The sequence below is a fragment of the Rhodamnia argentea genome, chromosome 4 (genome assembly GCF_020921035.1).
Source record: "Rhodamnia argentea isolate NSW1041297 chromosome 4, ASM2092103v1, whole genome shotgun sequence".
In the NCBI taxonomy this organism is placed as follows: domain Eukaryota; kingdom Viridiplantae; phylum Streptophyta; class Magnoliopsida; order Myrtales; family Myrtaceae; genus Rhodamnia; species Rhodamnia argentea.
In genome coordinates, this window is record NC_063153.1 from 28074869 (window position 1) to 28102041 (window position 27173).

The 27173-nt window shown below is 39.8% G+C and overlaps 1 protein-coding gene across 3 annotated transcripts in view; it reads left to right on the plus strand.

Moving 5' to 3' along the window:
- The first annotated feature begins 285 nt into the window (after positions 1 to 285).
- LOC115743491 (probable WRKY transcription factor 40) overlaps positions 286 to 27173 on the plus strand; it is a 58262-nt gene continuing 31374 nt past the window's right edge. Inside the window, exons 1-5 of one of the 3 annotated variants that reach the window (XM_048277189.1) lie at positions 292 to 536; positions 706 to 777; positions 1353 to 1646; positions 1804 to 1920; positions 2052 to 2680. In XM_048277189.1, coding sequence (XP_048133146.1) covers positions 462 to 536; positions 706 to 777; positions 1353 to 1646; positions 1804 to 1920; positions 2052 to 2423 — 930 coding nt within the window. In that variant the 5' untranslated portion in view covers positions 292 to 461 and the 3' untranslated portion in view covers positions 2424 to 2680. Of the gene's footprint in view, positions 537 to 705; positions 778 to 1352; positions 1647 to 1803; positions 1921 to 2051; positions 2681 to 27173 lie in introns of those variants that run through there. The other 2 variants (XM_030678289.2, XM_048277192.1) reach the window with 2 other exon arrangements.

Below are 27173 nucleotides of genomic sequence, written 5' to 3' on the forward strand. Positions count from 1 at the left end.
GAGATCATGACACAATCGTCATACTGTAGAATGTACGAATTTTTCCTCATAGTTTAATTAAACCATTGAAAGTCAAGTCAATGAATAAATCCAAGCAGGAAAAACCAACTTCTTTATGGGGTCCCGCCTGGGTTTGGAATCAACTAGATTACTTTTTTCGGTCCAGACCAGAGCATGACTCTTCTCTTAGTTTTGTCCTTGCTGATTATTGTATTTTCCGTTTCCTTGAGGTCGACGAATGCCAACATAAAATGTGCCGTTCTAGAATTCTATTACAAACGATACTTCCTGGCAACTCTCTTAACGTGTAGGCCTTTCTTTTTCATTTTTTCTATCTTTTTCAGAGACCCTAGAAGTCCCCTATAAATTGCAACACCATTCTTGTGTCCGTCCCTTCATCTACTGTTTTGTAAGATATCTGAGTTATTTCATCACTTCAGGTTTTCATTTCCTGGTTCTTGATGGCGTCGAGTGCAGGTCCGATGGAATCGAATTGGATAGTGAACACTTCCCTTGAGCTTAACACATCGTATCCGGTGAGATGCACCTATGTTTGCAAAGATATGCAGTGATTAATCTTGTGTTTCTGTTGTTATACCTGTGTTTGGTGAAAAGCAAAGAAAGATCTTTGGATGTTTAGCTCACAGTCTCTCTTCTTCTTCTTCTTCTTCTTCTTCTTTCTACTCGTGGGTCTCATTGAATCAGAAGAAGGAAATTGTTCCAAGAAATGATAACTCTCAAGGAGGACGACAAGAAGAGCCCATTGTTAAGCAGGAGGTGAGTTCATTTTTAACAGAAATTGCGTCGAGAAATAGGGATAATGCTAGAGATATAAATTCAGGTCGGTTTACCTAATTACGATACGAAGTTTTTATGGCTAATCGGACGCAGTTAATGTCCGGAATGAGATCTAAAAGTTACAGCAAATTCCACTCCAAATCTCAGTTTGGTCCAATGACTCGATTGCATTTTTTTAATTAGTGTCACTGCAATTGGAATCCGGGCAGCTATTACAGTAGCCGAGAATGCGTCTGCGAACCAACATATTCGCCCTCTAAAATGGACAGGAGTATGTATTGCTGTTCACCAGCCTAAATTTCCAAATAATTCTAGACAACTCCGGTTGAAGTCAAGAATGCGTAACAGGGAAAATGAAAATGGTAAGAGGCAAAGTCAAATTAGACCTACACTCCAAGAAAAGGGTAGCTCACCGGCCTCATTTAAAATAGAGAAGTAGACACTTTCTAAAGAATGAAGTGGAAGAAGCCCCGTGGCTGTGACCAATTCTGAAAACTGGAATACTTGAATACGAAGATTCAAACCTGAGAGATGATCTGTTTTGTTGTGTATAGGCCGGGGTGCTGGTCGAGGAGTATCACCGAATTAGCCACGAGAATAGGAAGTTGACTGAAATGCTGAACCATATGCACGAGAAGTATAATGCGCTGCATAACCATTTGATTGTCTTGGGGAATAAGACCTCCGAAAGTGAACTCGGCATGTCAAGAAAGAGGAAGCATGAAGCTAATGTCGCCGGAGAAAGCTGCGGTCACGACGAAAATCAAATCTTCAAGAAGCCGAAGGACAGCTTCAAACACAAGATCTCTAAAATCCACTTCCAAACTGATCCGTCCGACATGAGCCTTGTAAGATCTTAGTTTCAACTCAGAACATTTTTTTTTGTGTTTCTCTAGCCCATAGTTGGCATTAAGAAATTCATATTCTCTAAATACGAAGTAATTCCCAACATATTGATTCTTTTTCCATTTATCTTTGCTTTATGAATTTGCAATTGCTATACAGGTAGTGAGGGATGGTTATCAATGGAGGAAATATGGTCAAAAGGTCACGAGAGACAACCCATCTCCAAGAGCTTACTATAGATGTTCCTTTGCCCCAACTTGCGCTGTTAAAAAGAAGGTAACTTAGAGAAATGATTTTCTGGAGACCACACTGAATCACAGTCCGAAAATAAATCACGAAATCACATGTTCGATGAGAAGTAGCCGAACGAATTCAATCTTACTCCCATGCTTTCTTTGCATCTTCAGGTACAAAGAAGTGCTGATGACCCATCTGTCCTAGTGGCCACATATGAAGGAGAACACAACCACCTGAGCCCCTCACGGCCCTCGATTCCACTGGGTTCCGACAAACAGGGACTGAATCTGGGCACTCCTCCAATTCCGTCGCCCACGAAGTCGAGATCTCCTAGTCCTAGGCGTACTCCTGATTTGATGCACCCGGGTTTCAACACTGCATCTGCAAAAACGATCCAAGAAAAAGAAGTGGCGGCGGCCTTTCAACAGTTTCTGGGGCAGCAGATGGCCTCTTCCTTGGAAAGAGATCCCAAATTCACGGCAGCCCTCTCGGCAGCGATATCTGGAAGGATATTTGACCAAGCCCGGAGCGAGAAGTGGTGAATGGACAGGACATTGATCCGTCCGAATTATGTATTTACCATGATTTACATATAGTTTGAAGATAGATTTTGACGGTCGGGAGATGACGACAGTTGGGTTTTTGACTGGAGATGCGAAGATCTCATCTTCTATGTATTGGCCGAAGAAGCAGGTCGAACTGCTCAAGAGCTTATTTTGAGTTCGGCATATAAGCTACTTGTACTCGACTTCGATTATTAAGAGGTTTAGTCGAATTTGAGTAACTTGCGTATTAACCTCGTCAAGCGACTTTTAGTTCTTAGATTCGTCATTATTCACGTCAAGAACAATAGCACTCATACAAGCACATATGACAACCTAATGGAAAGTCTCACGATATGTGTTTATTATAAGATAATAGTAGCGACCGAACATTCTTACAAATCATGAAATCAACCGTGCTTGTACCCAAAAAAAAAGAGAAAGGGATTAATGCATAAATAGTCCATAAACTTTGGCTCAATGTAAAATATTAGTCCTCCAATGGTTGACACCAAGCTAACTAGTTAACAAATCTCAAGTCTGGAAAGTGCATGTCACATCAATCGGACTTAAGAGTTCCTCGAGGGTCTGGGTTCTCGAGTAGTTCTATAAACGTGACACACGAGTAGTGCGACAACGATGTCCATGGCAAGCGGTCGTGGCGTTTGGTGGCCATTCCTGGAGGTCGCATTCATGTGGAAGGATTGTCGCAATTGGGTCCCTTTTTCTCTTTGGAAACATCCCACAAACTTGGAGCACGAGACGTTGAGCCAATTGGAATGGCATCGGATCAGTCACGGCCAAGAACGACACGACACACCGATCGATTCACTTTCTAGATTTGCGCCGCCCAAAACACCGGGTCAACAACCAACAAAGAGAAGGAATTCAAGATGCTCTCCTCTCCATCGATCTTTGTAGAAAAAGAAACACGCATAGCCGCATATGTTGACTCCACCAACGGTAACGTATGCCCGAATTCTAGGTCTGGTCGTTTTCTTGTTTCTTGTTCTTGCTGTTCGAGAGAGAGAGAAAAAAAGAGAGAAGAGAGGTCGTTCCTATGGCTGGACTCTGGAGAGACTTTGTGGCTTCTCGGACTTTTTGCCGTTCTGCCCGTGAGAACACAGAACGCAGACAATCACTTCATGATTAATAATAATAATAATAAAATGATAGCACGAGAAGTCGTTTCCTATTCTTGTTAGAACGAAAAATCGTTTTTCCCAATTAACGTTTGTTGTTTTCAGTTTTGTTTACATAACCAAAAAAAAAGACTAAGTTTTGGTTATATCAACATGTGATAGACTAGTCGATGTAAAAAGATTTCAGTCATTTGTTGATGGAATTATCGATAACGTTATGAAATGACAATGAATTGACAACTTGAAGAAATCGACAAAAGGTGGAGTCGACAATCTCGGATGCAATCATCAAAGTAGTGGAATAACACAACCATCAACGTAGTAGAGTTAAGGAAACTGTCAAGATAATGGAGTGGAAGATCGATAGGTGTTTGTAACACTTGCTAGTGACTTCCCTCAATAACCTTTTTATTTTTGTAACTTCCATTTGTTGGCTCTGTTTGTAACCTTCATTTGTAACATCTATATATAACCTCTCTTTGTATTAACTTTCATCGATAACTGTAAATTGTAGACTTTAAATAGCCACATCGCACTCTTCGTAGACCCCCCTATGCACAAATCAATCAAATTTACAATCTTTATCTTGACTTTCCTCTACTGCACTTTATTTTCCATGACTTGTAGTTTTCAGATTCACATCATTGATTAAATTTCAGCGTGTATCTCTATCTTGTATGCTGCGTCGTCGATTAAATTCCAACATAGTATCATTACATGGTTCAACCTTTTTCATTGATTAAATTCCACTAGGGTTTGCCTACATTTGGTTCATATGCAACAATTGTACTTTCCAATCCTTGTGGTCGATTAGATTCTAACACGGTTTGTGTTTGCACAATACTATTGAAACTTAAGTTGTTGATTCTCATGTTAGCCTTGATACTTCATTTCCAAAGCCGCCACAGGACCTATTCTCCTTCAACTAAAAATCGAAGAACCAATTTCAATAAAAGATATTTCGTCGATTGGAGCACTTTTAGGCGAAACATTTTTTTGGCACACCCAGTTGCACAAGTGTGGCTAACTTGAGGAGATATGATGGCACGTACTATGAATTAACTTGATCTTGACAATGCTGGCGCTAACAATTCGCCACCATTGCCTACCAATAAGAGACTAGGACATTTTGAGTCATCGATTGCATAGCCGATGGGTGAATCAAGCCCATGGTGGACATGTCGACATCACAAGACAACTCATTGATGATCATATAAGGCAATTAGAGCCAAGTCTAGTGGCTACCATGAAGAAGATTCTCGACAAACATCGGAGGGAAACCACTAACACATGACAAAATACCTCATCGATATTGTCAAGCCCATAATCATCAACACCTTATATGAGGTCATACATGAGCCAAGAACATCGAGCCATTCAATTCAACCGAAGGCGAATCCTACTAATCTTGTACCTTTTGGATTTTGCAAAGGTAGAAACTGTTACGATCCGGACCTATGGCACACTTGTCGGTGGAAGCAATTTGCAAAGGGTTGTAACTGTTGGTACAACTTAGACCTATAGAATCATACCTATTGGTGAAAGTAATTTGCCTAATACTATGGCTTCTAACTCTTAATCAATTGAATGGAGGAAACAATTTAGGCCAAGTGATCCCACCATCGGTGAGGAATTTACAAAGGCCTGAAAATCCTATCTAACCTAAACTTAGGGGGTAGGAAAGGTATCCTAATAAAGTGGCTGAACTCATATTACAACAATTAGATGCCGACACTGGAATAGTCAGGCCAATATATTATAGGCCACATCCTGATTGGGTTGACACTATACCTTACCCAATAGAATTTGAAATTCCCAACTTTGCTAATTTTACTAGCGAAGATGATCAATTGATCGTCGAACATATTGGGTTGTAGGCTTTGAAATGATCAATATGTCCCGAGACTCATGTTGTTACCTTTGTCTCATTCAAAAGTTGTTTTTACTTGGTATATGATTTTACCTCCTAATTCAATCCATTCTTGGGTTGAGATAAAAAGAAAATTCCATTCTCAGTCTTATAAAATGACACACGAAGTATCGGTTGCCCATTTGGCCAAAATCTATCAATACAATAACGAGTCAATTGATCAATTGTGACTAGATTCAAGAGGGCTAGGCATATGTGCCTTCACTCCCTGAGGAAGAATTTTCTCTAATTTGGCTTTTAGTGGATGGAAATTCAATCTTAGAGAAAAATTCAAACACCAAAATTATGCCAATTTGCAGCAAGAGTGTCTAAATATGAGCAATTACTTAAGGATGGATTGTCGAATTTAAAAGAATAGAATGATCAATGAATCATTCAATTTTTGGAAGGGGGCATTTGTTTGCACCAAAAAATGATTGTTTTTCGATTATTATCGACATGTGATAGACTTCGTCGATGAGAGCAAAATTTAGTTATTTATGAATAGTATTGTTGACAACATGATGAATCGACAACTTAAATGAATCAACAAAAATTAAAGTAGACAATCTCAAATGCAACCGTAAAAAAAATAACTGTTAAAGTAATGGAACAAAGCAACCGTCAAAATAATGGAGTCAAGGAAACCATCAAGGTAGTGGGGTGGAAGAAACCATTTATAACCATTTGTAACCTCTGTTGGTAATTTCCCTTTATAAACTCTATTGGTAACCACCTTTTGTAATTTACGTCGATAACTGTCGATTATAAGCTTTAAATAGGCATATCGTACTCTTCGGAGACCCTCATACAAGTCAATCAAATTACTATCTTTATTTTTACTTTCCTATATTGCACTTTATTTTCCTTAGCTGTAGCTTTTATATTCGCATTGTTGATTAAATTCTGGCATGTATCTCTATTATGGTTGTTGCGTCGTCGATTAAATTTTAGCATAGTATCATTACATGGTCAAGTATTGCCGTCAATTAAATTCCCACAGAGCCTATCTATGTTTGGTTCATTGGCAACAATTGTACTTTCTAATTCTTATCGTCGACTAAATTTTGGCATGATTTGTATTTGTACAATACTATTGAAATTCATGTTGTTAATTTCCTATTTGCCCGGATATTTCTTATCTAGAGTAGCCACATAACATGTTCTCCTTTAATTAACAATGGAAGAACCAATTTCGGTGTAATATATTCGTTGATTTAGGCACATTTTGGCAAAACTAGTCATAAAAAATGTTTTCCGTAAATCGATTAGTTTTTTTGGTCACCAAACACTAAAAGTTAGTAATGGAGTGACAAGAGATGTAAGGAACTAAAGTGACAAGAGACAATGCAAAGATATAGTAGAGAGCTTATTCAGCATGAACAATATAAATACGTGCTCATAAGCTTGGCGAAAGCATCTAGCTCTTAATAACCTATCAGCTGGCTCCTAAGAGTACAAGTACTCTTAGAGTCTCCAATAATCGGGAGAAGTACATCAGAAGTGCTTGTTGATACCTAAATTTGGCTAAATATTTAAAATTAATTTCTTGACAAGTTAGGGAATAACCTTAGTCCCTAACAAAAATATCTAAATCAATTTCATATAATTTGCATGTAGGATAGTTTAATTTCTGCATGTATCACAATTGCATTTAATCAGACTCGCGGCGAAAATGGACAAGGAAACCAGGCCAAAACTTATTGTAAAATTCGGCGCACCATAGGGAAGTAAGAACCGAAAATCCCAATGAGAAAGAGCCTCATTGGATTTGATTAATTAAGATTTCTCCCATGTGAACTTGAATTAATCAAAGGCCTTGAACTTCAAGTTAATAGAGCCCATTAGCCCTTAATAAGGTTTAGCATTAAGCCTTTCAATCTAAGGCTACATTTGGTAGGCCTCGTATAGGATAACTTTTATACTATCCAATATTTGGAGCAATATGAGATTCGGATAAGATCGGATGTAGCCCGAATATAAAAATCGCATATAAAGGGTGGGATAGACACGGATAGGATATGTAAAATTTAGAAAACTCATAAAAAAATCACGTTGCCCTCATTGATTGCTCTTCATCTCTCTTTCCCAACGCCGCCATCATCTCTCCCTCTCTCGAGTTTCGATTTCTCTAACTAAAATAGCGGCCACAATGGCCTGACTCGAATAGCCACAACTCCCCTCACCGACGATGACCTACTTCCCGCCTTCGACCCCCGAGAAAAGCGGCACCGGAGCTCATTGGCACTAACTCTTCTTTTTGTCACTTAACTCCATCCCGTAGGGAACTTCGTGATCCCGATCAGACTCGATGGAGGAGATAGCCATGGCGACGGAACTTCCAAGTAGTAGCGAAGATCTCATGCTGTATTATGGAAAAAAATTTCCATGTTCCTCTGAATTCTCGTTGCTTAATTGGGTTTTGGACGTTGTAATAATAGAGAATGAGGTTCTGTCAATGAATTTTGGTTTTGGCCTCTATTGATTCTCAACGGTGATGCTGAATTTAATTGAATTTAATTGAGAGGCTTCGATGTGGTATTCACACTTGTCAAAGGGAATGGATTCGATCTTAGAAGAGGAAGGCTTTGATGACAGATATGGCGGGATCCGCGGAGAACTCAAACTCGGGGCATCTCAAAGAGGCGAAGTAAGAAATAGAGCATGGCTGAATTCGTCGGGTTGGTTGAGGGCAGCAAAAGGGATGTCGGAGAAGAAGTAGGCGTCCTCATCAGCATCCACGAAGTTGTGGGAAAGAGGGGTGTAGATGGGGATTATGAACGACGAATCTTTTTTACGGATAATATTTATTTGAATCCATGCTATATCCCGACGTCAACAAACATTGGATATGATATTTAAAATTTTATCATATTTTTATCCAATTTGACACTATTCTATCAATAAAAAATATCCGGACGACTAAACGCAGCCTAATTAAACCTAATTACTTTGTTATTAATAAATCATTACTACTCACAAGTTAGGGGGCTTCCCAATTCACATCACACGATAGCCTCAATTAGAGACACGCTTAGAGAGAGAGAGAGAGAGAGAGAGAGAGAGAGAGAGAGAGAGAGAGAACAGTTCAGAAAAAGATAGCATGGCACACAAAGGAAAAAAGGGTGAAAGGAACTTGTTCTTCTTTCATCATGGATTGCACAAAGGGCTTTGGCTCTCTCTTTATCCCTTTGTGACCACACTACACAAAAGAGAATTGAGAGAAAGAGAGATAGTTTGGCCAAGCTCCATTGCGGCTGAGCCCCAATGACCACGACCATCGCCACTGCTACTTCCACCGGTGTAGCCTTCATTGAGAGAAAGCTAAGTCCTCCTGCGATCTTGATGAGCTATCCCGACAAGGGGTAGTTCTAGTGACCTCGCCATTCTAGCTAGTTCGATCTTGTTCTGAGGCGGCTTTCCTTGGTGATGTCCAAGTGTGCCCTTTTCATCGGTCTCAACTTTCCAATAGGTTTACATCACTGTACTTCCATGCCATATCTTGCTAGTTGATCTAACTTCCAGCAAAGAGAGTCAATGCTTGATAGTGTCTTGACATGCCAATGTAGCTTGCTTTGGCTACTTTTTGTTAATTTCTTTTGAAAGGTATAATGATATTCTCCCGCCCGTAAACTAAAACAAAATAGATGTCATGCTTAAATAAACAAGTTTTAGGAAAATATCAAGACACTTAATAGAAGATAAACAACAAATAAATCTACATGGATAGAAATAGATCACAATATTGCTATTCTCTCAAACCTTCCAAGCGGTGAACAAGTGCATGCATGGCACCGGTCAATATCAGGATTAGTTTCATTCACAGAGAAGAACATCAACTAGATTAAATGAAGGCCATGCAAACAGTCTTTAAGTTCTAATGCCAATTACCAATGCTAATTATGCATGAGAAAATAAATTCGAAAGCATGGCAAAAACTAAAATTCACCAATGCATGATGACTTAGTTAGTTTAGAAAAACATAGCAGTATTAACTGTACATGCATTAAGGTAAAGCCTTGTTATCTACCTTCGCCGTTGCCTATGTCGTTTTGATGTTCCTTTGCACCTCTATCTCCCTCACCGCATACCCCCACGCAGTGTATGTACCGAAACACTGTCACAACTCCTCTAGCGTTAGCCCCTTTGTCTCTGGCATTATTTTGTAGAAGAACACGCACGTTGAGCACGTGATCCCATGAAATTGTAATCATCTTGTATGGTGGTAAGAACACTAATGACAATACTACACTCAACAGTTGGCTCATGACAACACCAATTGCATGCCCCCGCACACGCAGTCTCAACACCGACGCGATCGGCCTTATGCCAATGGAGTTGGATGCCATGTTGAATGATGAGGGGTTGCACATGGTCATCACCAATGTCGGATTGGTGTCACCGTGGTTGATAGTAGTGAGGCACGTTCCAAGGGAGATAAGCAACATGATCGTCCAACCGATGCTGCTAAGCGACAACCATCGCCGCCCAACCACTTCAAGGTAGCAGATGGGGATGAGGATAGCAATTGTCTTTACAATGCTGATAGTAATGGTTAAGAGGCGGTGACGTCGGTCTTCTCAAAAAGTGAGAACTATGGAGGAAAATGGTGTCAACATGGAGAGTTATTGGATTAAGTTGATCCCAATAGCACAGATGAGCGTATGGCAAGTGCACGAAATCGTTGGTGGAGATATCACCACATGTCCCCCATGGTGGTCTGCATGTTAACTTGGACAACATTATTGTTAAACTCCTTAGGGATGCTGATAGCTTCCTCGATGTCGATGAGCCGTTGAGCATCATGGAGGTCTCGGCTAGGGCGCGCTTTGTCACATAGGTGACCCTGTATGATGAGCCACCATAAGGATTCCGGCATGCTGAGGACCTTAATGGCTAGCGATTGCAAATGTATACGAGGATAGTGCCAAAGTTGATGGACACCTAAACAATTGAAAATCCGTAAGCCTATTAATTATGAAAAAGAAGGAAAAATGATGAGAAATAAAGTAAATGAAAAATGGTGCAAAATTAGAAAAATATATGAGTGAGTACCCGGATAAGGAGTTGAGCAAGCCATGAGATAAGGCAGGAGAATCCTATATAATGTAGATGGGGGTGATCATGAGGGCCAAGCTAATGCCGACCTGAGCGACAATGCACCCCATTAGGAGTAAGGCATTGCTTAGGGCAAAGCACATGAGGAGGGTCTCGATGAAGAAGAAATCCCCATCAACATGATAGTGCATCAGCGACCAATCTATTCGGAGGTCTATCTTGCCATCGTCGACTCGAGGAGTGAGAATACGTTCACGATCCCTACCAGGATGTCAACTTGCACGTTGATTATCTTCTTGTCCTTCTTTATGTATACCGTCGCATCGCTCATCATTCTATGCCTACTTATTCCAATGTCAAATGACAATGTCCAACCGTAGTCAATTCGGGACTCTGATCCTCTAGTGAACTCATGCGTGAAGAACTACACCTTGAAATGTGCCATTAGGGCCTCCATCACCTCCATGTTGCTTGGTTTTGGTCGGCTCTCTCTCTCTCTCTCTCTCTCTCTCTCTCTCTACATGGAAAATTGCGATTATAAATAAGATTTTCTTGTTTTCTATTCCTTCTTATTTTGGCAGATATATGAGTGATGAATGATGCGACAATATTCATAAAGAAGGACGAGAGGATAATCAACACGCAAGTTATCCAAGTGGGGATCGTGAACGTGTTCTCTCTTCTAGGGTCGGCGATGGCGGGATGGACCTTTGATTGGATTGCCCGCCTCTGTACAATCATGTTGACGGGGGGTTTCTTCTTCATCGGGACCCTCCTCATGGGTTTTGCCCCCAATAATGCCTTATTCCTAGTGGGGCACGCTGTCACCCAGGTCGGCGTCAACTTGGCCCTAATAATTGTCCATGTCTACATCGCTGAGATCTCCCCTACCTTATCTTGCGACATGCTCAACTCCTTCCCTAAGGTAGTCACTCATATGTTTTCCTAATTTTGTAGCATCTTTTTCATTTACTAATTTCTCAACATGTGTTTTATTCTTTTTTCATGTTTAACGAGCTTACGTTGTTTTGATTGTGCAAGTGTCCATCAACTTTGGCACCGTCCTCGGCTACATATGCAATTATGCTACCGCCAATCTCGCCGGTCCTACTTGCCATCGGGGTCCTCGCCATGCTGGAATCCCCCGATGGCTTATCATGCAAGGCCGTCTAGGCTACACAAAGAACGTCCTAGCTAGGACATCCGACTCTGAGGAGGATGCCGCATGTTGGCTCCCCAAGGAGGCTATCAGCATTCCAAAGGAGTCTAACGATGATATTGTTCTAATCAACATGCAAATCACCATGGAGGACGTGTGGCGGGATCTACGTCGCCCGACTCCATGGATTTACCACAAGCTCATCCGCACCATTAGGATAAATTTAATCTAACAACTCTCCGACAATGATACCATCCTCCTCCACAGCTCCCATTTTTCCAAGATGGTCGAATTAATCTCCTACAATGGAAAGCTCCTCTTCACCATCACAGTTCACATTGTAAAGACAATTGCTACCCTCAGCCTTGATATGGTCGGGCGGCAACAATTGCTGCTAAGCAGCATCGGCGAGTCGATCATGCAACTCCTCTCCCTCAGAACGTGCCTCATTGCCATCGACTATAATGACAAAAAGCCCACGTTAGTGATGGCCATGTGCATCCGCGTTGTTGCTCTACATGGCATCCTACTCCATCGGTAGAAGGCCGATCATGTCGATGTATGGCTTAGAGATCTTCCCATTGAGGTTGCGTGCACAAAAGGCATGCAATTGGCATCACCATGAACCAATTGCTGAGTGTAGTGTTGTCATCACTGTTCTTACCACTATATAGGGCCATTACCCTTTCATAGGATCACGTGCTCAACGTGCGTGTATGTCTACATAATAATGCCGGAGATGAAGGGGCTAACGCTAGAAGAGCTATGGAAATTTTTAGATACACACACCATGTGGGAATGTAGGGCAAGGGAGATAGAGCTACAAAGTAACATTGAAGCAATAGAGACATCGACGAGTGTAGACAGCGAAGCTTCACCTTAATGCAGTTAATATGCTATGTTTTTTTATACTAGCTAAGTCGTCATGCATTGGTGGATGTTACTTTTTGTCATGCTTTCAAATTTATTTTCCGTGCTTAACTAGCATTGATAATTGACATTAGAACTTAAAAACTATATGTATGGTTTAATTTAATCTTAGATGATGTTCTTCTCTATGGATGAAATTAATTCTAATACTGACTAGTGCCATATATCCATTTGTTCACTACTTGGAAGGTTAGAGAGGATAGAAATATTGTGATCTATTTCTATTTGGATGGATCTATTTGTTGTTTATCTTCTACTTAATGTTTTCATCTTTCCCCGAAGCTTATTTATTTTAGCATGATATTTATTCTGTTTTAGTTTACTTCAATAATGTTGATGTCCATTGTCTTGTTTAAATGGAATAGCTATTTTATATGGTTTGGCTAGGCACCGCAATATCCATGAATCACATGAAGACGTTACGAAAATAATGGGCAGAAGGAATAGCTGTTATCATTTATTTAGGCACTATACTCTCCATGAATCATGATAGACATTGTTAAAAATGCTGCAAAAGAATGTTGCGGCAATAAATGCTCGTCCCTTTTCCGTCTGGAAGAAGAAAAAGGCAATAGGTCTAGGGCACTACCCAAAAGGGCGAGGACTCTCCTGAGCCCATACAACATGCGATGTTGGATTTTCATTTTTTTAGTTCTTTAACAACCTAATAGTTCTAGGCGTCGCCACTAGCTATTTAAGATCGACTAGAAACCAATTGAGATGCGAGAGTGTCATTTGAATTTTTATGTAACCAGAAATTTTATGAGCGGATACTTGATTATGCTAATTATCTAATTCGCGCTCTTTCGATATCTCTAACTAGTTGGTTGTTTACTTAAGTAATCATATCATAACAAGTTAGTTGTTTACCTAGTAAGCATATCATCAATACTAAATGATCAAGCAAATGTTTTTGTGAGTTTGTTTTTGTTTAAAATCTAAACTAGTCTTAACCTAATCTAGAAAGGAAATTAACACACAGTTATTGAAAAGCGATGCGATAAGTAAACAACCAAGTAATTGACAACGCCTAAAGCAAGGTACGAGAAATAAAAACCGATACTAGTTGGGTAAATAATACACATAGCTTTGTTCTAAGCCTCGAGACAGTAACCCCCTTGAGCTAAATTCAAACGAGTCCAATTTCTTTTCCAAAAGATTAACCTCCTAAACTCAAAAAAAAAAAAAAAAGTGCTCACTAAAACTCTTAGATTAAATGCGTGCTAACTAAATAAAATTAAGCTAAATATCAAGCTAAGACCTAACAACTTGTTTTAATTTTTTAAAAAATAAATTTGATATTTTAATATTATTTTTACAGTGAAGAAAAGGGATCGGGCGGGGTCCTGCTCAAATGTGGACTAAATTAAGTCTGGGCCAAGGACACGATGAGGCTCCTTTTAGCTAATAAACTCTCGAAAACCCATTTCACCAAAGTTCAAGACCAGCCCAAACATTCATGAATTAAGCCAAGCCTGGTTCATCTTTACTTGAACCAAGCCCAGATCTACTAGACTATTGCACCAAGCCCATTTTTCTATTCTTCTAATCATAAACGCCTGCACTGAGCCTATTTTTTCTGGTTTTCTTTTGTTCATCATTACTTCCCTCCTCTTTATCCGGAGCGAGTTGGGTGCTGATCTGATAATTATGGAGTATGCAGAATGACAAATAGCATCCTGTCTGGGGTGCCATGGAGAATTACGTTGTTGGAAGAGAGAAGTGGAAGCAGCTCATTCTGATGTTATCTCAGCATGAGACTGGCCGGCTTGAAGTTTGGGCTTGGGCACAACCCACCAACTCAAACTTTCTGCTGATTTTCTTAAGTTAATCCAAATTATGCATACGTTCATAGGAATATTGCATGCAGTCGATTTTTGTTCTCACTATGGCCATGTTTGCACTTGGTTTCAGGGAAGGTGGTTTTCGGCTCACGATAAGCTCTGACAGTTGGATGGATCCTCGTATTGCTTTGTCCTTAGACTCAAGATTCAGGACAAACCCATTTGAAGGAAGAAACCCAGCTTATTGTCGTAACCTTCTAGAAAATTGGAAAGTTGAGGGACTACTAAGTTCGAAGACTCAACTCGAGCTCTCCCAAGCTCTACCCATCGCAACTTGGAGTCTGATTATCATATCAAATTCATTTCATTTAGGAGTCGCCATTAATCAATTTGATAAGTTGATTAGACACTAAGTAAAGAACGAGAGTTTAACCTTACTTATACGAACCAAATATTACATGGGTTCGTGGACTTGGTTACGCTAGATTAAACTAACGACTTTTCGATACTCTTTTTTAATTGTCGAAAACATTTGTGGCACGCAGTTGGATTAGTTTTAAGACCTATCTCCTAACTTTTGAAGTGTTCATTCAGGTGCGCAACCATTGAATGAAACACTCAATAGACCGAAAGCATTCAAATAAATTGCATCGAAGCAATAATTAAAAGACTCAAGTAAAACTCAAGAAATAGAAAAAATGCCTAACCTAACCATGCTTTCTAAGCAAGTCTTTTATTCTTGTTTTCTCGATTTAAATTAGAGCTAGGCTATATGTAGTGCATGCAATGTAAACCTAATTGTAAACTATAGTCTACATGACCTCTTCTATCATGACATGTGACCTACTTAAGTTAACGTAAGACATATAATTAAGTAAATGACATGCAAGTGGTATTTTTTATGTTTAAATGAGAAATTAAAAAAAATGCAAATTAATTATCTAAAGTAAGATATTATCTAATTTAAACTAGGAGTTAACCTCTCTTAAACCTCAATTTAAATTGAAATTTAATCTTAATTATAGACAATATCCTAACATGAAGATTTTATCCAAATAGACGAACATATCCTATCAGGAACGTTCAAATTATGTCCTATCCAATACTAGCCTATCTTATTAGGAAAGTTAAAATCTAGATTCTATCCTAAAGCTAACAATTTAAATGTTTTTGGTATTTTCGAATTAGGAAAGAATCAAACTAAATTGTTATCTACAACTATAGATAGCCATTGATAGCAATCAAATCAACATGAGATATTATCCGCATCAGTGAAATTACATCTGATTAACAACATAATATTTGAAACCGGCCAATGCTTGCGGATAGGATTGGCCAATTTTCCACGTAATTGATGTTGTTAAACAAGGGAAATCTCCTAATTCGTGTGGCCCCTAAAATCCCAAGAGATAATGCACGATAAATTACAGTAATTTAAATTAGGCAATACTCAAGTTATATGTACATGGATAAGATTTTTACCTAAATTGCGGATGACGGCAGCTTGGCTGGCTACCTGCGTTGTGTCTTGCGGTGGCCGACGGTGAGGGCTCATGATGAGGCTCTTGGGAAACCCGCAAAAAGGAACAATTTACTGTTTTCTATCGGTGTTGTTGATCGCACGAATACGTTGTTGTTGGGCTGCACGTGGATCACAATAAGGTCATGGCTCGGCTCTTTGTTGTTGGTGCGGGACACTTCGCCTAGGTTCATCGGTGAAGACGCAGAGCCGGAATACGGGGACAAAGCTAAACAGTCACCGAGACAGGTTGCTCGGTAAGGATGTGCAGAACCGCCTGAAGGACAGACAGTAACAATGCTGCAATGGTTCAGTACAGGAGTGACGTCGGGGTGCCGAGGAGGTGGCTAGAATCATCTGGGTGCCTGTGGAACGGCTGATGTTGCTGTTGAGAACCAGCTATAAGTTCGTGCTTAGGAAAACACCGAAAAAAAACTGTACGCGAACGAAATCGCTGGAGGGGTCAGAACAAGAACCTAGAGAGCAAGCCTTCACCAATATGGTGGAAATTCTTCCTGGAGCGTGGACGAAGACCAGAGAGAGAGACCCCGCGCCCCCCCGTCCTTCCGGATCTGCAGAACGTGACTCTCTTCCTCTCTTCTTATCTTTGGCGGTGTATGTGTGCCTTCCAAAATTGTGTTCGCCGACCCCCTTTTGTGAACCCTCAATGAATGGATTTATAGGTAAAGTCTAGGGTTTTTTTTGGCTTCCTTATTCAACTTACGCAGATCTTGATCATTTACCGTGACTTGAATCGAAATAATATCAAGTTTTAATTACTCCCCGAGTTTGCCTTTCTAAAATAAATCAATTTCCCACCTTGACATTTAAGTTTCACAAAATTCGGCCCCTCTTGTATTTCATGGGCTTGGCAAAAAATTAATGCTCGGCTCAGTCCAGATAATTAAATTAAGTTCAGAACATTCAATTAAATCACCCACCGGTAGTCCGATGCAATTATATCTTTGTTAATGCAAATACTCCTAATATCTATACGCAAGTTCACTAATGTTTTTTATTTAAAGGTCGAGGTCGATCCCTAATTCTCTATGCAATGAAAAACTAAATAAGTCGTCAAAATTTAGGTGTCAATACTGATTTAGGTTTGTAAAATTCATCTTAACAAAAATACACTGCAGTCGTCGGACCTAATCTATGTTGCAAGTAAGCGTTAAAAATTGGCTACATTGGACTTACATTTCTTGAATCCTTAACATGAGATAACTGGAACACAACTATCTTGAATCACAATTTGCCGACTGTATTTTGAATTTTAAGAGCTATTGAAATTAGGCAGAAGTGTTGAGAGCAAGCTTCTGAGAATATTTCCAAGAAGCCATTGAGTTTTCTTGTTTCTCTTAAAGTGAGCTGATTTATTTTGGCGAGAGTATTGAATCTATAGTTTGTTTAATTTTGTGGGCTGGCTGAAGTGCAGCACCATAACTTCAATTGCACATGTCATGTGGGATTTGCACTCGGTTTGGTGACTTCATCTTGACTATCTTACGTGTGATTTAAGTGTTACTATTTTGTAGATATTAGTGGAGGGATATCTACTAAGAGCTGCTCAGAAAAGCAATGTATTTGCCCATATACTAACTGGAATATTAATGTGTTCTTTTTCTTACTCGTCTAATGGAATCAATGAAATATGCTCTTGTTATGCTTAATGTTTTTATAATCTGTGATTGTCTAACTGGCAAGGCGAGACTTGTGTATCAGAACCAGGGAAAGACACTGTTGTTTTTGTGAAAGTGAAGCCATGCCTCTTTCCATTGATATATATTTTCCATGAAACTCTGACTTAGGAAATTGTCGATTGGGAATTCTCTTATGTCACTGCTCTCACGGCTTTAAACGTAGGGTCCCTAGAAAAGTGTTGAAATTATGTCTCGAGTTTGTGCTCGTTAAATGAGACCTGACGCAAGATTAATTGTTATTTGTGGAGATTTGAATATTACGGATTGGATAATCCCTATTTTGTTTTTATGTCAAATTTTGGGGAAAGAGTTATCAACTAAGGAAAGAAAATAAAAAAAAAAAAAGAAAGGAAGGAAAGTCCATGTCCACCGATATACCCATGCGGATTTGGCGTTGGACTCTTGGGCGAAAAGATAACGACTCAAATTAGGAAATTTGACATCTGACTTTTACCGAGATTCGTATATATTTGTTCTGCTTGTCGGACAAAGGTTATCGCAGCTTGGGTCTTCGCGTCGTTCATGTCCGGAGAGATTGCACGAGGTCTTGAAGCACCGATTTCGTGTGAGTGCTTGGTGTGCCGAAGTTGATGCAGAGTTCTTGAAGCACCGGTTATCGAGTGCTTGCTCGTGGGATTTATTTAATTAAGAATTGGGGGCTAAACACTGTGTGCGTTCTTGAATGTAATTGGGGCTTGAGAAACACCGAGAGTGTTTGAGTGACTCGAGTGTGGGTTTGTAATCTCCGTGTATCGCTCGTTCTATAGTGGAATTAGTTCTTGCTCTTCCCGTGGACGTAGGTCTCTACGACCAAACCACGTACATCCGGTGTCCGATTTATTTTCTTGTTCTGTCTATTTTAATGTTCGATCGCTTGTTCCGCACAACAATTGGTATCAGAGCTAGGTTTATCGAGTTGAAGCGAATCGATGGCGACGGAAGAAGTAAAAGTGAAAATCGACAAATTTGAGGGGAAGGACTTTGGTTTTCGGAAGATGTAGATTAAAGACTATCTATATCGGATGAAGCCGCACTTGCCCTTGTCTGAGGAGAAACCAGAGACGATGAAGCAAGCCGATTGGGAATTGCTGGATAGACGAGCGCTGGGTGTTATTCGGCTGACGTTGGCTCGTAACGTCGCGTTTAATATCGTCAAAGAGAAGACCACTGCGGGTTTGATGAAAGCCCCGTCGGATATGTACGAGAAGCCCTCTGCGGTCAACAAGGTCTATTTGATGCGATGTATGTTTAATTTGAAGATGAGCGAAGGTGCGTCTATTGCTAATCATATCAATGAATTCAATGTGATCGTTAGTCAATTGAGTTTAGTTGATATTGACTTTGAAGATGAGGTATGTACTTTGATTCTATTATCCTCATTGCCCGATAGTTGGAATTCTATTATTCTTGCCGTTAGTAATTCCTCTAGGTCAACAAGTTTGACGTTTGATGGTATTCGAGATTTGATTTTAAGTGAGGATATCCGTAGAAGAGAATCTGGCGAATATGTATCTACTGCTTTAGTAGGTGAAAATAGAGGAAGAACCGATACTCGTGGTAGTAGAAGTAGTATGAACTCGAATAGACGCGATCGATCTAGGACCGGTGGTGCTGTCTGTTGGAACTGTGGCAAGAGAGGGCATCTTAGAAGGAATTGTTTTAAGTTGAAAAACGAAACGGGTAAGGGAATTAGAGTTGAATCTACAGATGATGTTGCAGCTATAGCCGATGATTCTGATTGTGTCGATAGGGTCTTGTCTATCACTGAGCATTCGTCATTTGACGGATGGATTATGGATTCTGGTTGTTCTTTTCATGCTACACCAAACAGGAACTGGTTTGCTACTTATCGGTGCACGGATAGTAGTAAAGTGCAGTTGGGGAACAACACCGAATGCGATGTTGTGGGTGTTGGTGATGTTAAAATCAGGATGCATGATGGTATTGTGAGGACATTGACCGGAGTAAGATACGTTCCCGAATTGAAAAAGAACTTAATTTCCTTGGGTGCTCTAGATTCAGTTGGATGCAAGTATTCTTCACAAGGTGGAGTTTTGAAGGTTGCTCGAGGTGCCTTGGTAATAATGAAAGGAATCAAGCATGGAAGCTTGTATGAACTTCAAGGTGAGACATTGACGGGTTTCGCTCCGGAGACGTCGGTATCCGTTCGAGGGTCTAACGATTGCTCGAGGAAGACTTGGGTGACCGTGCCGAAGCACAAGTTTGATGTTGTTGTCGGGAACACGTGGTCGAGACCTTTGATCGAAGTGGAGACCGCTAAGTCGATCAAGCATGTGCAAACCGACAGTAGCATGGAGTTACGCTCGAAGCTGGTAAATAAATTCTGCATGATAAAGGGTATAGTGAAACACCGCACTAGTGCCGGTAGACCACAACAGTTTGCAGAATTGATTAGCAGAACATTACTAGAGACAGTCCGTAAAATAATCTCTAGTGCTGGTATGGCTAGAAGAATTCTAGTGGATGCGCTTGGTATGACGAGCTACCTGATGAATAGATCTCCATCGACTACGATTGGATATCGGACTCCCGAAGAAGGGTGGTCAGGTAACGTTGCTGATTATTCTACTTTTAGAATGTTTGGTTGCCCGTGTTATTATCGAGTAAGTGATGGTAAGCTCGATGTGAGGGCAAGGTGCATATTCCATGGCTATGCACGAGGTGAGAGGGGCTATCGGTTGTGGTGCTCAAATATAAATTCACCTGTTCGCAGCAGAAAAATTACCTTTGACGAGTCTCCAGTACTTCGGGGTAGGAGTGTTTGTGGCGGTGCTAATACGGATCCGGACGGTGTTCGCCTTGAGGTGGAGTTGCAACCAGAAACTCCCGAGGTAGCGGATTTTAGCGCAATAATCGACACAGATGGTGCTTGTAGTGAGGTGGAGCCTGTAGAGCCAATAGTTGCTGTAACTGCTGATATTGATAAGGTATGTGTTCGATTTCCTAACGTATATGGATGCAACGGTGGTTTTGCTTTATCCGCAATTAAGGAGCTTGTGTCGACCTGTCCTTGTGGAGCGATTAAAGGTGCATGTTCGGTTGGTATTCTGATGAGGTCCACGGTTATGGCGAAGTTCAAGCGCGGCTTGGACTTGGATGACGTCCGTGGTGGTTGAGCCCATTGGGGCTGTGGGAGAGTAGTAGCGGTGGAGTTCGGATTATAGTGAAGCGATTGTGATTTGGCTCAAACGTCGAGCCAAGGTGGAGATTGTTGAAATTATGTCTTGAGTTTGTGCTCGTTAAATGAGACCCGACGCAAGATTAATTGTTATTTGTGGAGATTTGAATATTACGGATTGGATAATCCCTATTTTGTTTTTATGTCAAATTTTGGGGAAAGAGTTATCAACTAAGGAAAGAAAATAAAAAAAAAAAGAAAGAAAGAAAGGAAAGTCCATGTCCACCGATATACCCATGCGGATTTGGCGTTGGACTCTTGGGCGAAAAGATAACGACTCAAATTAGGAAATTTGACATCCGACTTTTACCGAGATTCGTATATATTTGTTCCGCTTGTCGGACAAAGGTTATCGCAGCTTGGGTCTTCGCGTCGTTCATGTCCGGAGAGATTGCACGAGGTCTTGAAGCACCGATTTCGTGTGAGTGCTTGGTGTGCCGAAGTTGATGCAGAGTTCTTGAAGCACCGGTTATCGAGTACTTGCTCGTGGGATTTATTTCGTTAGGAATTGGGGGCTAAACACTGTATGCGTTCTTGAATGTAATTGGGGCTTGAGAAACACCGAGAGTGTTTGAGTGACTCGAGTGTGGGTTTGTAATCTCCGTGTATCGTTCGTTCTATAGTGGAATTCGTTGCTGCTCTTCCCGTGGACGTAGGTCTCTACGACCAAACCACGTACATCCGGTGTCCGATTTATTTTCTTGTTCTGTCTATTTTATTGTTCGATCGCTTGTTCCGCACAACAAAAAGGATGGTTCAGTTGTTAATAATTAAGTTTATTGTTCAACTGTCGATTATCTATTTCAATCATTTTCAAACATGAAAAGACGAGAATTGAGAAGAAGCATCATGGAATTATCATAAAAAAAACTAGAATTAAGTACCTATGCCTTTAATTCTGGAAAATGATGATACTTCTCGCATTTGTAAAATGTTATATTCACTAGAATTGTGTACATGAGTGACTTTTAGACTATACATACTTTTCTTTGTTTTTCGTGTGGGCATGATGATCTTTATATTTGGTATTTAATCATTTGTGGTTGTAAAAACTCTGTATGAAATTGTTTAGTTTGTGGCGTCTTATTGCACTGCTGACATTTATACATCCACATCTTCACAATCAAGAAGACGAAATTATATATTTTTGCTATCCTGGTACATGACTTTGAAATTGGATTAGCGCTCTATGTATGTATTTTTCAATTATGCATGTGAACTCGGTTTTCACTAGTTTTACTTGAAGATACTGTTATCATATGCACATAATGTGTCTTTAGAGTCGTTCTTATTTTCAAATGGGAAACAGTTCTTATACCAAACAGACATTGAATTATTTTATTAAGTACAGAATTAAGAGAAAATTATAGACGGCTTCAAAAATCAGTGCATATTAATATCATATAAATACGTTTTAAATGATTTTGGATGGAAGACGCGTACCGATTGCAATAAGATATGCAAAAGGAACTTAAAAAGAGCTAAAATTCACTCTAACTTCATGGTTTTTGAGCATGATATGAGCAACTCAATAATATCTCGCCACTGTAATAAAATTGTGATCATATGAATGTTTACGTACACAAATGCTTGTCATTTACAGGAGATAAATATGCTGGAGTAAAAATCATCGTCCAAGACGATGTTATTTACCTTATAAACATAACCGGGATTGAAGTGGCCTGAGAAGGGGAGGCTTTGTATGCATCGATGAGGGTCGTGAAGAACTTGGATTCATTCTTGAGAGCGAGTTAAAGAAATTGGATTGAAAATGGGTTTGCAAAACTTACATATTGGTTAGGTTACAACAGGCTCTTGTTACTTGTAATTGATGTGTTAATCTGATTTCATGACATGAAGTTGAAGAAGACGGGCATGATGATCTGGCCCATCGTCTTGTGGCACTCCACCATCTGAGCCATCTTTCAGAGGCACCATGTGCTTGACGCATAGTTCTGTGATAAGATTGGAATGATAAGCTTGGAACGCCTGATCGCGCGAATAAAGCAACTACTCAATATCCTCTCCAGGGACGAGTTCCTCATCGTCCATGAACATGTAGATCCCCATATGGCCAAAGCTTTGGCAGAGAAGACTAACAAAGGGAGAGCGAGTATCCGACCCTCTGAAGCACAAGTACACGTCGTACTCGTAAAAACTCTCGATGTCCATTGCCTCCATCTACTTCAAAATGTATATTGGTTTTTTGCGAGCGGCCTTCATCTCTCAGTTTCGTCTCTCTTCGTTCCTCTATATCAGTGATCCATCTCCTAGTTCTTCCTATGAGGTTTCGACATTTCTTTTGTGAATCAAGTCCCTTACATAGGATCAAGCACAACCTTGACAAATTTTATTTTAATACTTGTCTAAACATGCCGGCCCTCACCTCTGGCCGGTCATCGAGTCCGGCAGCCGGCTAGAGCAAGAAGGAAGGAAAAAAAGAGAGAAAGAAAAGAAAAAAGAAAAAGGAAAAAATAAATAAATAATTTAAAATATATATTAATATTATTAAACATCATCTATGTTTGCACCGGCTACACCACGTAGGATGGTTGACATCCATGTCAACGATTTTTTAGATAAAATTGGCTTGATGGAAAAATTAGCACAATTGTAAAAGGTTTATGACTCGATTGGATGAAAAAATGATTTAGGACTAAACTGACACAATTATAATAGGTTTAACACTTTTTTTTGGTAATTCTTCCATTAAAAAATTTTCAAACCCTTTGTCGAACAACGCTAAAGATTTCAAGTTACTAGCAAGCCAAATCTAGCATTAGCGGCTTGAGGTCACGTGATCTCAAATGAGGGTCACATGACCCTTACCTAGGGTCATGAAACCTTAGGCTGCACAACCATAGACGAGACTCTCTAATGCTAGTATGACGTCCTAGGGCGCCACATACTAGTGTACTCTTCCTTAATATGATATTACATATGGTATAGACATGTGCGGAAACAACAACAATACACATAAACCACGCGTGCACCTAAGAGGTATCCTTGCCACTACAGCCGTCCATAGTCATAGCTATACTATGGCCCCAACTAAAAAGTGACTGCCACAACGCCATTAACAAAAAACTGCCTATACACACTAGCTTTCCGCCACTACCACCACTCCACTACTTGCCACCGCTAATACCATCACTGTTATCACCAAGGGGTAAGTACGGCAGTGCACCCGTCAGCTGACCAGACAAATCTCTCATGAAGAGTGACACAAAGCAGACAAGGACCATCTCCATAGGCAACCTTACATCTACCCAAAAACTAGCAACTTGAATTGCACCGATGGAAAGGCGGAGTCGTGATAATCCTCCCATGAGTGAGCGAAGTTGACAGGAGCATCGTAGCGTAGGACCGGGATAGCGGGAGGAATTAACATATCTAACTATTCTGAAAACAGTTTAATAAACAATAGTGAGTTAATAGCTCAGTGAATGAAACAACAAACTCAATGTACTAAACCGTCCGTCCATCCATCACCTAATCAAGCAAGACTCGACACTAATGACAAACAAGGATGAGACTTGACAATGACTCCACACCTCATGCACCATGACCTGTACTTGAACATGAACCTCACACTCATGAGAATGCATATGACTCGATGTTTAGTTTCTAGATTCCAGCTCATAACCATTCTTCCATGGGACATAGGCCATGGTTACTTTAGGAACACAAGCATCAATTTTGAGGGATAAACATCTCATAAGCTTATTGTCCATGTGACACTGGTCATGGGGTTTTCCCTTACTACAGAGCATTCGAGGGACATAAGCCTCAGGCTTCCATGGGACATAGGTCATAGACTTGCTCAGGAAGCCCATAAAAAATTCAATCCACCACTAGTGACCAAAGTGTCTCAGGAATCCCGTCAAAAATTCAATCCACCACTAACAAGAATCAAACGCGCTTTGGCTTATCTTCTATCTCTTAGCCTCATTTAAGTGGTGTTCCTCAACTTGTTTTGCATGTCTTGCTCAAGTTTTTCTTCCCTTTCAGGTTCATGAACCTTTTTCATCCTTTGTAATTTTATTGATTCCTTAATAACATAAAACTGTTATTGTCGCCTTACTATCTAATACCATGGGCATCAAGTTTGGTTGGTTAGATGGCAAAGGAGTTTGTCGTTTTCCTCCTTGTCTTAAAATTCAAGTCTTGTTTGAAGCATTCTAGAAATAAAAATCTTGGATGCCCCGAGCCTATATGGGGAATTGCAAGTTTAAGATCTCCCAGGGAAATAGACCAGTCAAGGTGTGCAAAAGTCGGCACGGAGACCACCTGACCACTAAACCTTGAAAAAAAAAAAGGAGTATGGGTGTGAGAGTTTATTTTGTTCATCTTTTAATCTCTCTCTCTCTCTCTCTCTCTTTTCATTTCTCATCTCCTGTTCTCAACTAATCCCTTTTCAGGTTATTTGTGGAGCATTATTATTCTTTTCACTCTTCATTTGTCACTTTACACATTTTTAAAGTGAGGTTTCTGTCATCTATATTCTCATACGTTATCTCCATACCAGTATGTTAACTTATTCTTTCAACTACATGATCCAGAATTTCAAATGGAAGAATATAGAAGAACATCTATCCATGCATGACGAATATATTTATTGATTTTCTTTAAAAAAAATGATGAAACTCTTTTTGGGTAAGTTTCTTGGAGGCAAAGTTAGAGTTGCACTCACTCTCCTTCGTTTCTCCAAATTTAACAGCATAAGTGCCGTCGACATCTTCCCGTACTTTCTGCTATTTTTATCAAAATTGTGAAGTTGTTCAATGTAGGCCCATCTCATTTACGAGGTACGTCTTGCAATTTTGCAAACGAATGTAGGTATGCCTAGACATTTGACAAGAGATTACTCGTGGAGATTTCCGAAAGTGGATTTTGATTGGGCCTCAATTTTAAGCATCGACCCACACGGGCCAGAGAGTTGGATTGATTGTTATAAGGCCGCTATAATTAAATGGCTCCAGGTTCTAGAAGACCTTTAGTTTTTGGTTTGAATTCCGAACATTTTGTACGGGTATAAATGGATATTATATTAAACTCGGATAAAAGCACTTTCGGGTTTAAATTACTTTGATATATATATTTATATATATATGTGTGTGTGTGTGTGTGTATTATTAGGAGTAAACTAGATGGGATCACGTTGTCCACTTGAACTCTCTTATAATCAAATCTCGAGAAATCGAGAGTGTCGCTCATTCTTTTTGAAGATCTAAAATGAAGTTCATGTCCCTTTTCGGGTTGCAAACTGTCTGCCTAATGCACAACAATTTACAATTGTTGCTTTGAGGTCCCCAATGATTCAACAACGCTAGATAATTAAATGGTATGCTTAAATTCAATTTGATTCCCACCTCCAAAAACTTTTATTTTATTCGATGTTTGATGACCTTCGATATGTCCCGAATAAAGAAAAAAATGATCTAAGAGGTGGGATGAACAAGGGGAAAAGCAATTTCCAAAAATTCTTCTGTGGAACTTCCCCTTGCGCATCACGCAATCTCTCTGTAAGTCTTGAACATGACGTTTCTCTGACCCAATATGAAGACTTTTTAGTTCTTCAAGAACATCATTATGTTATTGTTGTTCCCTTTCTCCTTTACTTTTCTACTTTACAAAGGGAGAAGTCTAGGAAGCTAACCAATCCATTCTTATCAATTTGGTGGAAATGTATTCAGTATTCTCTTGACACGACCAAGACTTTTGTGGAGGATTCTTTGTAACCCAATAATCAGCAACAAATAAATCAGGGAGACGAAAGTTATTTAAATGATGTGAGGATGGTGATGTCAGTGTCGACCACATCACCAAGAGATTGACCACCACCGGTGATAGGGACGTTTAATTGACTTTGGAACCTTGATTTAGTATTTGTTTTTGGCACGCATGGTATATCTCAATTTTTCGGCTTAATTAATCTCTATTAATACATGAAAATAGCTCTGAATGACACACTTCAATCATTTTACGATGATCTCTCCAAAAAAACACAAGCCTATAGCCAAATCTCATCAAGAGATTGACCACCACCAGTGATAGGGATGTTTAATTGACTTAGGAACCTTCATTTAGGATTTTTTTTTTTTTTGGCATGCATGTTATGTCTAAATTTTTTGGCTTAATTGATCTCTACTATTACAAGAAAATAGCTCTGAATGACACACTTCAATTATTTATGATGATCTCTCCAAACAAGCACAGGCTTATAGCCAAATATCTCTTCTTTTATAAAGACCACTTGATCGCAAAGCTTATCCAAAAAATGTTTTTAATTTGCATTCATGCGTTTTGAAAAGAGCCACTCAATTGAGTTATCTTTTAGGTGAAGGAAG